General features: G+C 30.7%; 1 protein-coding gene across 1 annotated transcript in view; it reads right to left on the bottom strand.

The window, feature by feature from the left end:
* LOC145239994 (IgGFc-binding protein-like) overlaps window positions 1–12,430 on the bottom strand; it is a 266,786-nt gene that overhangs the window by 164,589 nt on the left and 89,767 nt on the right. The window contains exons 23-25 of the mRNA XM_080103577.1: window positions 10,845–11,089; window positions 6,529–6,836; window positions 1,828–2,096 (exon numbers count right to left, since the gene is read on the bottom strand). Coding sequence (XP_079959703.1) covers window positions 1,828–2,096; window positions 6,529–6,836; window positions 10,845–11,089 — 822 coding nt within the window. The remainder of the gene's footprint in view (window positions 1–1,827; window positions 2,097–6,528; window positions 6,837–10,844; window positions 11,090–12,430) is intronic.

Below are 12,430 nucleotides of genomic sequence, written 5' to 3'. Positions count from 1 at the left end.
ACCGGAAGTGACGTAGGTTTAAATTAAGGCTAATCAATTGAAAATAGGAGGATTAGGGTTAATGAATGTCCAGTAGTAAAAGGGATAATATCGTAGCAATCATTAATAGTGGAAATTTGTGTAAATTGGATTACTCAAGGGGACGGCCCATGAAGAATTTGTTTACGTTGGACTTGAAACAACCAAATCATAGTAAGCTGGAAAGCAAACAAACGTATGAGAGTTCCACATAAGAAAGAAGCTTTATTCATAGAATCTACATTTAGGTTTAGGCATAGATAAAAAGTGCGGGGAATTATTGATTGTGGTTTCTGATAGACGAGTGTTTTTCGTGAAATTTTGGCGAAGGGAGACCTGAGATTTTAGCTTAGACGAACACTTGTCATGAAAAAAATGATAAAGCAATGACAGGCTCGCAACGTCTCTTTTATGGGAAAGAGGTTGCAGGGAAGCGAAAAGGGCGTTCTCCACTAGGCTACGAAGTCTATTTTGAACTATGTCAAGGCAGGATAACATTTAAGAATTGCACCAGCAGTGAAATATCTACTGGAACGGTAAAAGGACCCTGCCATTTTTCCAGCAACCTTGGCAACGGATTTGATGTACGTGTTTCATCTCAGATCAGGAGTAAAAGTTAAGCCCAGAAGCTTGTCAAAACATGGAGCCCCCAAGATGAGAGCCATTCATTTCATTTGATACCAGATGGGGATCAGATCACTGATTTATTTTCAGAAATAATTTTTATATATGAATTGGATTTTTGCAACCGATTTTTCAACATATTTAAAGGAGTTATTTTCTTTCTAAACAAGTTTTATGATAAGCAGTTTAATAAAACATACCGCGTTTCGAGACAACTCTTCAGTTAATAGCTTTCTACCTTAATAGTTTCTTCCCTCGAATAGTTAGACTTTGGAATTCCCTTTCTGATACCTGCTTGTACTTACTTGCAGAAGTTTTAATGAAACATCTAGTACATATATTCTATGCATTGTTCCAAATACTCAAAATGGCCCCTTATGTTCAAGTGGTGATATGCCTTGTACGAGGTTATTATTTATTTGTTTCTCAACGAAACAAAATGTTACGCAAGGTTGGTATTAATGTGAGGGATGACTACTCCTCTCAAAAGGGGAATTCTGCAAAAATAAAATTGCCTCAATGTAGAAGGGGTTCCCCCTCAATTGACTAATATGTTCATGTCTATACCAATGGTTACCACGTTTTTAACAATACATAAATATCTTATTTCGAAAAAGTTTTATATTAAAAACATTAATAATTAGTTAAAAAAAACATACGACATTTATAAAAAGTTATATATTAAAAACATTAATAATTAGTTTAAAAAACATACCACATTTATAAAAAGTTATATATTAAAAACATTAATAATTAGTTTAAAAAACATACCACATTTATAAAAAGTTATATATTAAAAACATTAATAATTAGTTTAAAAAACATACCACATTTATAAAAAGTTATATATTAAAAACATTAATAACTAGTTTAAAAAACATACCACATTTATAAAAAGTTATATATTAAAAACATTAATAATTAGTTAAAAAACATACCACATTTATAAAAAAGTTTTATATTAAAAACATTAATAATTAGTAAAAAAACACATACCACATTTCGAAACAATTTTTATATTAAAAAGATTAATAATTAGCTTAAAAACAAAAAACACATTCCACATTTCGAAAAAGGTTTTCTATTAAAAACATTAATAATTATTTACAAAAAAAAAAACACATTCCACATTTCGAAAAAGGTTTTATATTAAAAACATTAATAATTATTTACAAAAGCACATACCACATTTCGAAACTCTTCTCCAATTAACAGCAATTCCGAATTCCTCACATTCGCGCACAAATCCTTCAATTGATTCGCAAAAAACGTTGTTGATATTTTCTTTGTTTCCCTGATACATACACGTGTCAATTTTGCAAGATTCAATGTACTCTTTCACACGGATCGGACCGAGCTTCCTCCTGCATGCAGTGAAAGTAGCATGCATGATGACGTTACATCTTTTTGTTTGTGATGCCGGGCATTTCATGTTGACGTCGCTTACGTCACATCTGAAAAATAAAAAGAAATATACATACAAGTTATGGTGAAAATTGTACTGAGCTTAAATTCAATATATTACCAAGAGATTGTTTTATCATATTTCATCGCATCGCAATCTTAAAAATCTTTTTTTTAAAATAAAAACATGGACTTAAATCTTCAAATGTACACAATTTTGAACAGACTCTTTATCTAATTTAATAAATATATATATATATATATATATATATATATATATATATATATATATATATTAGTTACGACGAAGAATAAAATAGAAACGAACATTGAATTGTGATTAATTTCAATATATTAACCAGCATGGAGCAGTCCCAAATCAACTTTGTTTTTACAAAATTACATGACAATAAAAGGAAACACAGTAATGTATGTATGATAATCTCGGTCTATATCAATATTTATATGTATGTGTGTGTGCAATACCAAGAATGCTAATATATATATACATATATATATATATATATATATATATATATATATATATATATGTATGTATAGCTTAATGCGTAAGAGGAAAAGAGAGAGTTCAAATCCACAAGAGGAGACTTATCTGGATAATGCCAAGCTCAACAATTATTATTGGAGCTTATACAATAGGACAACAAGAGTATGAAATGAAGTCACAAAACTATATATTAGTAGATATAGAGTGAATCATTTATTGAATAATAGAATACAAGCAAAATTTGGGGGATAGAAGGGACTCTTTATGCTAGGACATTTCGTATATATATATATATATATATATATATATATATATATATATATATATATATATATATATATATAACCGTGGAAATTTTACAGCGGACCTTTTCATATATAATGTATTAATATTGGTATTGTGTGGATGTTCAGCGTAAATGGAAACGGCCTGATGTAATTGTAGCTCTTTTGTTAAAAATGCAAGAGTATTTATCAAAGCAAGCAAGGAGGCTCAGTGTAGTCCGGTCGTAAAATACGCTTAAATATGATATTTTAATTTATGCAGATTTCGTATATATTATAACAAAGTCAATTTTCTTTCGATTTTTTCTTCATATACAATAAAAGAAGAGGGAATCTCTATTGTTCTCTCTTAATATATAGTCTCACAACTGCTATCAGTTGTTAACGGGACGACGTTTCACAGATGCTGTGATTACACCGACTGTAACTGGCTCATCTATATATAACATAGCGTTACCTTTCCAATTTCCGATTTATAAATAATCTTGGCTCCCTCGACATAGTCCGCCCATTCTGATTGGCTGAGCTATGAAAATTCTCATATTCCGGAATTAAGTTCTTCCATTTATAGGCGACCACATACTAACATTAAATATGGTGTCACTAAGAGACATATTACAATATCTTCGTCAAAACTATAAAAAAATGTTCTGTTACCAATGAAACACATGAGCTGTATATTGGTGATGTTTCAAATCGACGCATTTCATATATATTTATATATTGAAGAGTTTACTTCACAAATATCTGTATCTTTTGGTTTTGCGGTAACACAAAAGTAAAAGAAGAAAATCAAGTCGAGGTTGGTTTAACAGACGAAGTGTATTAACATCACAAAGGTAGGAATTCGGGTATATCTGACTAGCGCTCACCGGTGTAGACATTACTGGCACTATGTATATAGTGAGAACCGGCGTAATCTCTCTTATGCATAAAAAGCCGGTATAACACTTTTATATTAAGATTAACCCTGAATAAAAAAACATTAACAGTTAAGAAGTTTTTTTCTGTGCGATTGGACGATATTTATAGATTTTCCGCTATGATGATAATTTATATAGTATTTAAATTTGTCGATGACAAATACCTTTTATTTAATAACGTTATACTTTCCGGCGTTGCTTGGCTTTTGGCAAGACTATTTATCAGCAGCGATTTCACATATGTTATTCGTTAAAAAATCTATCATTTTTATTTTGAATTTCGTATACGCTTGATTCTGAGACGATACGGTTTTCTATTCATAACAAATCTTTTCTCCAGAATTAAACAGTAAATAAAGTTTAAATATAGAATCAAATTAAAGTCAACATAATTAACTTCCGTACAGCAAACAATGTAGCTTATAGACTTGAGATAGGTAAGCACAATTTACTTTAAATAATGTGTGTAACAGCCATATAAAAACATATGACGTTAAAAATATATACCAGTATTGATGAAAGTTTTATATATATATATATATATATATATATATATATATATATATATATATATATATGTGTGTGTGTGTGTGTGTGTGTGTGTGTGTGTGTGTGTGTGTGTGTGTGTGATGAACATATTGGAAATAGTATTCCGAAATAAAACGGAACAAACCGTATTATGTGTTCATCAACGTTTAGTCTTTATTTCAAGACTTCCTCGAAATAAATACGAAACGTTGATTAACACATAATACGGGTTGTTCCTTTTTATTTCTCTCACTCACTATATATATATATATATATATATATATATATATATATATATATATATATATATATAACTACTTAATTTACTCACATAAGATTAATATACGAAAGTATAGATTTATGCGTAAACTTTTAGTATTTACTTCAAACGTGCTCAATATGTAGGTAGAGCTAGTTAGTAAGTTATAAAATGTATATGGCGATTAAGCTACACTGAATATTCCGCGTTTCATCCACTCTAGGATTCTTCAGGCTTATGCGCATAAGCCTGAAGAATCCTAGAGTGTGTGAAACACGGAATATTCAGTGTAGCTTAATCGCCATATACATTTTATAACTTAGTATATATATATATATATATATATATATATATATATATATATATATATATATATATTATAAAAATGTGAGCATGAAAAGGAATATGGTTAAACTTAAACATGGAAAAGTAAAGGACTAGTTGTTAAAGCTGGAAAAGAAAAAGACAATATATTCTAGTAAAAATATAATGACTTTATGACTTTAAATATTGAAGCATTAAGAATTGATTATATTATGTTATCAATTAAATTAAAAAAAACATTCTTATGCTGCAATATTTTAATATATAACTTTATATTTTTGAACACCAGAAAATTCATCATAACTCCTGTTTTACTGAACGAAAATTTGAAAAAAAAATCACAATATAGCTGAGAAGGTGATCTTTAAACTGTAATAATTGTTTGACATTTGGTCGAAAAATGAGTGGGCGGTGATGCTTTAAACCATTTCTAAATGACTAAAACTTCCACTTAACCACATACTAAAAAGGATTGTGTTTAAATTATATATATATACTAGCATTTCAGCCCGGCGTTGCCCGGGTGTTTGGAGGTGTATGCTGAAAAAAAAAGAGTAAATTTTTTTTTAATTTGACCCCTATTATTGCCCCTTAAAATTTATAGTTTCGGGCTCAAATCACTTTATTAAGTTAGATCCAGGTTCAAGGAACCTATATCTAAAATTTCAAGTGTCTAGACCCAAAATTGTCGGAGGAGTTTGGTAGAGTTCTTAAAGGTCAAATCGTTAAAATTTGACCCCTTAACAGCCAAATTTCTGGCTGACACCCGTCACATCGATTTTCCCAAATCTCAGTACCCGGTATTTCAAATTTCGAGTCTATAGACTAAAAATTGACAGAGTTATTGCGTAGGGAAATGTACACAGACAGACAGACAGACACGTTCACTTTTATAGATATATAGATAGATAGACAGATAGATGAAACAAAAATATATACGTATACATAAATATATATGGAAACGATTTTGTGTTCATTGTAAGCTTTTTACGCAAATATTTCGCAAGTATAAATCATGTAGAATATCTGCATGAATATAATTACCCGTAATAGTTAACTAAGGGTGATCACCCTATAAGAAAACTGAAAAAACTAATAGGGAATTACTTAAAAATGAATGTTTAAAAGAATATGCAAATTAGTTAGATCTTTTGCTAATGAATGCAATTCGATAACTCATATATAAGAAAATTGTATTTTCTTTTTAAATAAATAGAAAAATAGGGTTTTTAATATGAATATCACTACACACCAAAGGATTACGGAATTATAGGTATATATATAATATATATATATGGTGTTTTTTGTGTATTGATATTATATTAAAAACCTTTTCTCTACTTATTTGAAAAGAAAATATAACATTGGTATATATGGGTCGTGGTATTACATTTATCTGCAAAAAATCTAGCTAATTTGCATATTAGTTTAAACGTTCGTTTTATTTAATTCTCTATCAGGTTTTTCGAATTACATATGGGATGGGCATCGTTTTGCAATAAAAATGAAATAAAAAGGAAATCATTTTGACTGATTGTATGTTCACTTATATTTTTTTTCATATGATACCATAAACTGTTTGATCATATAATTCAACAATTCCTGCGATAATTGATTACAATTATGTATAACACGAAAACAAACGATTTGACTTACTTTGTTTGTGGTTTGTCGCTATCGTCTTTCACCTTAAAACTGTTTCCAATCAACGAAAATCTGTTGCGATTTTTCGACACGTCTTCCCCTTCTTTCGTTCGGTAGTCGTCTTTCTTCCTGTTGCAATTTCCACAGATTCCGGTCAACTTGTTAGAAAACGTACCAGGAACTTTCACTGAGACTCGATGTTTCCCGTCAAACTGAACATGGAGACCCCATTTTGTTATAACTGTAACCCAACCACGAGAATATGTGATGGCGTATCCCAAATCGCTGTTGATTGGAAGTGACCTTTTCTCACCATTCACCTACAATGATAAGTAAAACGTATCGATTATGTATTGTGTACTATTCAATAGTTTGTTATTACAAAATAATTAATGTTCATTTGTATTTCAATTAGAAATAAAACGTATCGATTATATATTGTATAACATTGAAGGGTTTATTATTACAAAATAATGTTGATTTGTATCTTTCCTTTTGCTGAAAACGTATATCAAACATCATAATATACATTATAATAAACATAATTTAAAACCTCCATAACGCTGCTATTTTATAGGCAATAAAATACTAATAACTGTAAAAAGCAGAGTTGAGAGTTAACATTGCCGATAGCCATTAGTCGCGTGCTTTCGTATAATGAATGAATTCGTGAATCTAGGATTGACATGAAATTCTTAAAGATAAACTAAAATGACCGAAAAATGGGCTGAAATGACTTAAATAAATAAAAAGTAAATTACTTAGAATGACTTTAATGAACTTAAGGATGAATTGAATGACCTTAAGAATGACTTGAACGCTTAAAAAATAACTGGAATCCTTCAAAAACAACTTGAATGATCTGGAGAATAACTTGAATGGCTTTGAGACTGACTGGTTGTAAAATGGCTGATCAATTTACATTAAATTAATACAGAAAAGTGATCCCCGACTTTATATTACAAAGTTACAAACATAAGTACAGTATGTAGTAAGAACAGATATTATATTTTTGATCTTGGCCAAAAGGCAAAGAAAAGCTTAAAAAGCTAAGAACAGCATCTATTAACAACAGATTTTTCATCTTAACCAAAAAGGCCAAGCACAAAAGTGTTACGGACAGACCGACCAACGGACCGACCGACGGTCGACGGTGTGACTTATATTAAGCATCATCATGACATTTTCTCACCATTCACCTACAATGATAAGTAAAACATATCGATTATGTATTATGTATTCTCTGACAGTTTATTCATTTATATTAAAAAGTTCATTATTGCTAATATTCTGGCATGACCGACCAAAAGGGCGGCTGAGCTCCTCAAATGGAGGTGCGAAACTTAAAATTCATTATAAAAACTCTTTATTAAATTTCGAGTGCCCGGACGACAGCAAAAATCCCTGCTGAAAGAAAATTGTAAAATTAGAAATGATTGTTTTGACCATTTTTGATTATCTGTCATCAGCAATGTCATGTGGTGAATCAGTGCAAAATAATGCCAATTCGTAGATTGAAGAACGAATGTTTACTTGATAATCATGTGCAGAGCCGAGAAACTAAAGTTATGAGTTGAGTTTTGGAGTCCGAGAGTCGATTTCGGAGTAGACGCCCCGTATCACTAAGCCGCACAACCAGAAAGAGAAAGAAAGGAAAATACCTAAAGACTAATTGTCGATTGTATGAATTTTATATTTGTGAACTATATATATATATATATATATATATATATATATATATGGTAAAACTGGTAATTAGTAAAAACCTGAAGAGAGTGCTCAATACTATTGCAGAGCAAATAAGTGTTTTATTTTTTATTACCGTTTTACCTAAAAAAAACCCTTCCCTTTTCTTTCCCTTTTTTTCTCGTATTCTTTCTAAAAACAATTCTTCCTAATACTAACCAACCATTTCTGTAAGGTCTGACGAGGCTGTTGGATCGTAAACACGGTCCAACATCCGAAACATGTAACCAAACAGATAAAACAGTAATAAAAAAGGAAAATATATAACAGTAAGATTGTATCTAGTTTATATATATATATATATATATATATATATATATATATATATATATATATATATGTTTTTGGTTTTAGCGATATGTTTTGAATGAATTCAATTATTTATGAAAGTGCATTTTTACTTAAATGCGAGTTGGGAATAATTTTGGTACCCCGACATGGGGAGCGGTATATATATAATGTTTTTAAAATGTAATTATTAACTGACACGTATTATATATATATATATATATATATATATATCGAATCTCGCTATATTCAGTCCCTCTGATGAGTCGTAGACGACGAAACACGTGTCAGTGGATAATTACATTTTAAAAATAATATATATATGTATATATATATATATGTACTTATATATATGTATATATATAAGCTAACACTATGTAATGTTCCTTTTATTATCAGCTTACGTTGTATTATAAACAAATTAGCACCAGTAAATTAATTAGAGGAGACTAAAAAATTTCATCGTCATATAGCTAAATACAAGGGTCGTTTTAAATGTAAAGTCTTTTATTTTTATCTTAAAAATTTTAAGAGCCACGGAGACAGTAGTTGTGCTGTTAAAACGAGCTATCTTTTGTGCCTCAGAATTTATTTCACCGTTCTCAATGCACTTTTAATAGCGATGAGCAGTGGCTGTGCATATGCGTCTGAAGTGTACTTTGTCATGCGAGCGTCGTTCCAAACGTTAACATCAAGTGTTTTACATGACCGCCAAGCAATTTTGCTTGCCATTAGTTTTATAATTAAAGATTACTTCAAAAATTCAAAGTCCAAACGTCGAAAAGCGATGAAGACGGGACAGGTACCATTATCGCAAGACACTTTTTGTGCTCCAGAATTTATTTTCTACATAGTCACCAGCATTGCTTTTTTTCCAGGAATCTAATGGTGGATTTTGTTGTTTGGCGCACGAATATGACAGGGCTTGCTTTCTTAGAGCCTCACGCAGTCAATATGTGCAAGAGAGTAATGAAACTTTCAGGACATAAATGCGTAAGTTTAATCAGCATAGCAATGCAATTTGCTATTCCCCTCTGATCCGTAAGGGCGGAATAGAAATAGGAGTCATTAGTTTGAGAAGGAAGGAAATTACAATAATGAAAACTATTTGTCTCTTCTTGCCTAATCCATTCGGAAACATGAATACTTTAAATTATGATAAAAACAATCTTATATGTTTATCAACTTTTTATATTGTTATTCGTTTATAAATCATTCAATAATTATTTTGCACTGTACGATAATGTTGTTTATTATTATGAATAATGCCTAATCATCTTCTACTCTTATGTTGAACATTACAGCAATTTTATATCTAAATCAATGTTGTTTTTATCTATGATGTAATCCATTTTGAAGACAGCCAGGGAAGAAAACTTTAAAATATCCATTAAAAACACCAACCTCTGTCCCATCGACCAGATAGAGTTTCTTGTGCCTGTTTTACACGTATTTCAATCACACGTGTTCTGAGGAACTCAACGCACTAGTACCCCCTAGCACCACAAGCAGCAAAATCCCACCCATACAGTATAGGGGTGAGATGCAGTAAAGCCTTCTAGTCGATTAGCTTTTAAGCAGTTGGAAATTTCTTCCCGGACCTCTGTTATCCTTACTGTACTAACATGCTTAAATTCAAGTGTAATGCAAACAGATATTCCGCTGCCCAACTTCCTAATATGGTAGCCCTCACTACTAAGTGGTTATGTGCCAGGTTTAGGGTAAAATAACTGTAAAAAGATATGCAATACATAAATGAAGGTGTATTTTACAAATAACCAATTCTATTTTTAATTATAATAAAATAAGCTTAAATGTTGAATCATTGATGACGCGCAATAGTCGAAGAGACAGACATGAATTTTATACATCAACAGTTTCTATTTACGCCAATCCATATCGCTTTTTTGTTTGAACACTCCAATAAATAGTTATTACTTACGAGTAGTTTATTTCGTGGTAAAAGTCTAATTGTCTCAGTCATGAAAGATTTTTATTCTTTTATAAACCATTGAATAAATAGTTATTACTTACGAGTAGTTTATTTCGTGGTAAAAGTCTAATTGTCTCAGTCATGAAAGATTTTTATTCTTTTATAAACCATTGAATAAATAGTTATTACTTACGAGTAGTTTATTTCGTGGTAAAAGTCTAATTGTCTCAGTCATGAAAGATTTCTCCTCCAGTAATCGAGTACAAAAAGATGAAGTACATCAAAACATATACTACACTGTGATCTTGGCTCGAAGATTGTTATTCTTTTATAAACCATTGAATAAATAGTTACTACTTACGAGTACTTTATTTCGTGGTAAAAGTCTAATTGTAACACCATTCAGTTTGACATCGACCATTCGGGTATAAGATACGCGCGTGTTTCCACGATGTTCATTCTTAACTTCAACAGCAAAGAAATGGGGTGCCCCCGTCGTGTTTGTAGCTAATGTATATTTGCAAATTCCCATGAAATGGATCATCTGCCCATCAAATGTACGATAATGAGGATCACCGGATGCTGAGCAGTAACAATCTGGTTCTCCTGTAAAAGAAAATGTGAATAATTTGATAACAATTCGATCAACATGGTGAACACGAGAAGCCATTATGTTTACAATAGTACATCTGTGATTATGGCATAAAATAGCAACCACCCCGTGGATATCAGAAGCCATTATGTGTGTGCGTGTGTGTGTATAAAAAATATTTAATCAATTAATTCTTAAACTATTGTTCACATAACACTGAAATTAACAGGTAATAATTATCATACACCAAGGATGACAAATAAAATATGTGTTGGGATGTATTAAGAACACATACAGAAATATGTCGGCAAATGAAATGCAAAATGCTCATTTCAACTTGCCGACATATTTCAATTAATTTTACGTATGCGCAAATTCATTCATGACTTCAAATGGTTTAATTAAACAAAACCTTCTATCTGACGATAGCTCAAGCGGTAGGGAACGCAGCTAGAGCGCTAAATGTTTCTGTTTCGATTCTAGTTGATGACACCCAAGTATTTTTAAAAAACTTTTTGAAATCGGTACTACCACATGTTTCGACATATAAGATCACCCTTAAACTTAAAACATCATCTTTTAAAAAACAATATTTCATAAGATACCGGGTGTTGCAATCTCTAGCCTAGGCTAAACAAATATGGTTTCGTGATTTAGCAGTCGTCTTATACAACCGGTATACAGGGTGACCCCCCCCAAAAAAAACAAAAGCTAAATGGAGGCCATCTAGAACATATGCTGTAGAACGGAGGAAAAAAACCCAAAGACCCTAGTGTTTTTGATGTGATGTTTTGAATATAATAAACTAGTTATGACCAAAGTTTCATTTCATTCAGACAAAACACTAAGAAAAGGGGACTAATTAGATTTGGGGCCTTTTTTTTTGGGGGGGGGGGTCACCCTGTATGATAAATTTATGAAAATTTGCTCCAGTTTTGTACCTCTTAGCTGACGGTCGCCATATATGCCGAAATATACGATATGTATTAGCTACAATATAATATTCGACTGGCTGTATTATAATTAGGGTTGTGAGAACAGAATATTCTTTTCATTCTTTTGATTGTTAAGTATGTATATATATACACATATATATATATATATATATATATATATATATATATATATATATATATATATATATAATACACAGTAAGACACATTCAATCAACCGAGAATCACATCAGTCTATATTACAACATATAAGCTAATAACGGATATATACTCAAGCGTCAAAACAATGAAAAGAATATGCTGTTGTCACAGCTTTAATAATAATAAATACGAAATCTACATAAAAAATATATTTAAGCGTATTTTACGACAGGGTAACGCCAGGCGCCTTTCGCTAGTTT

This window comes from Euprymna scolopes, chromosome 19 (genome assembly GCF_053919585.1).
Source record: "Euprymna scolopes isolate OS-2025 chromosome 19, ASM5391958v1, whole genome shotgun sequence".
NCBI lineage: Eukaryota > Metazoa > Mollusca > Cephalopoda > Sepiida > Sepiolidae > Euprymna > Euprymna scolopes.
This window is presented reverse-complemented; position numbering and strand designations above follow the sequence as displayed.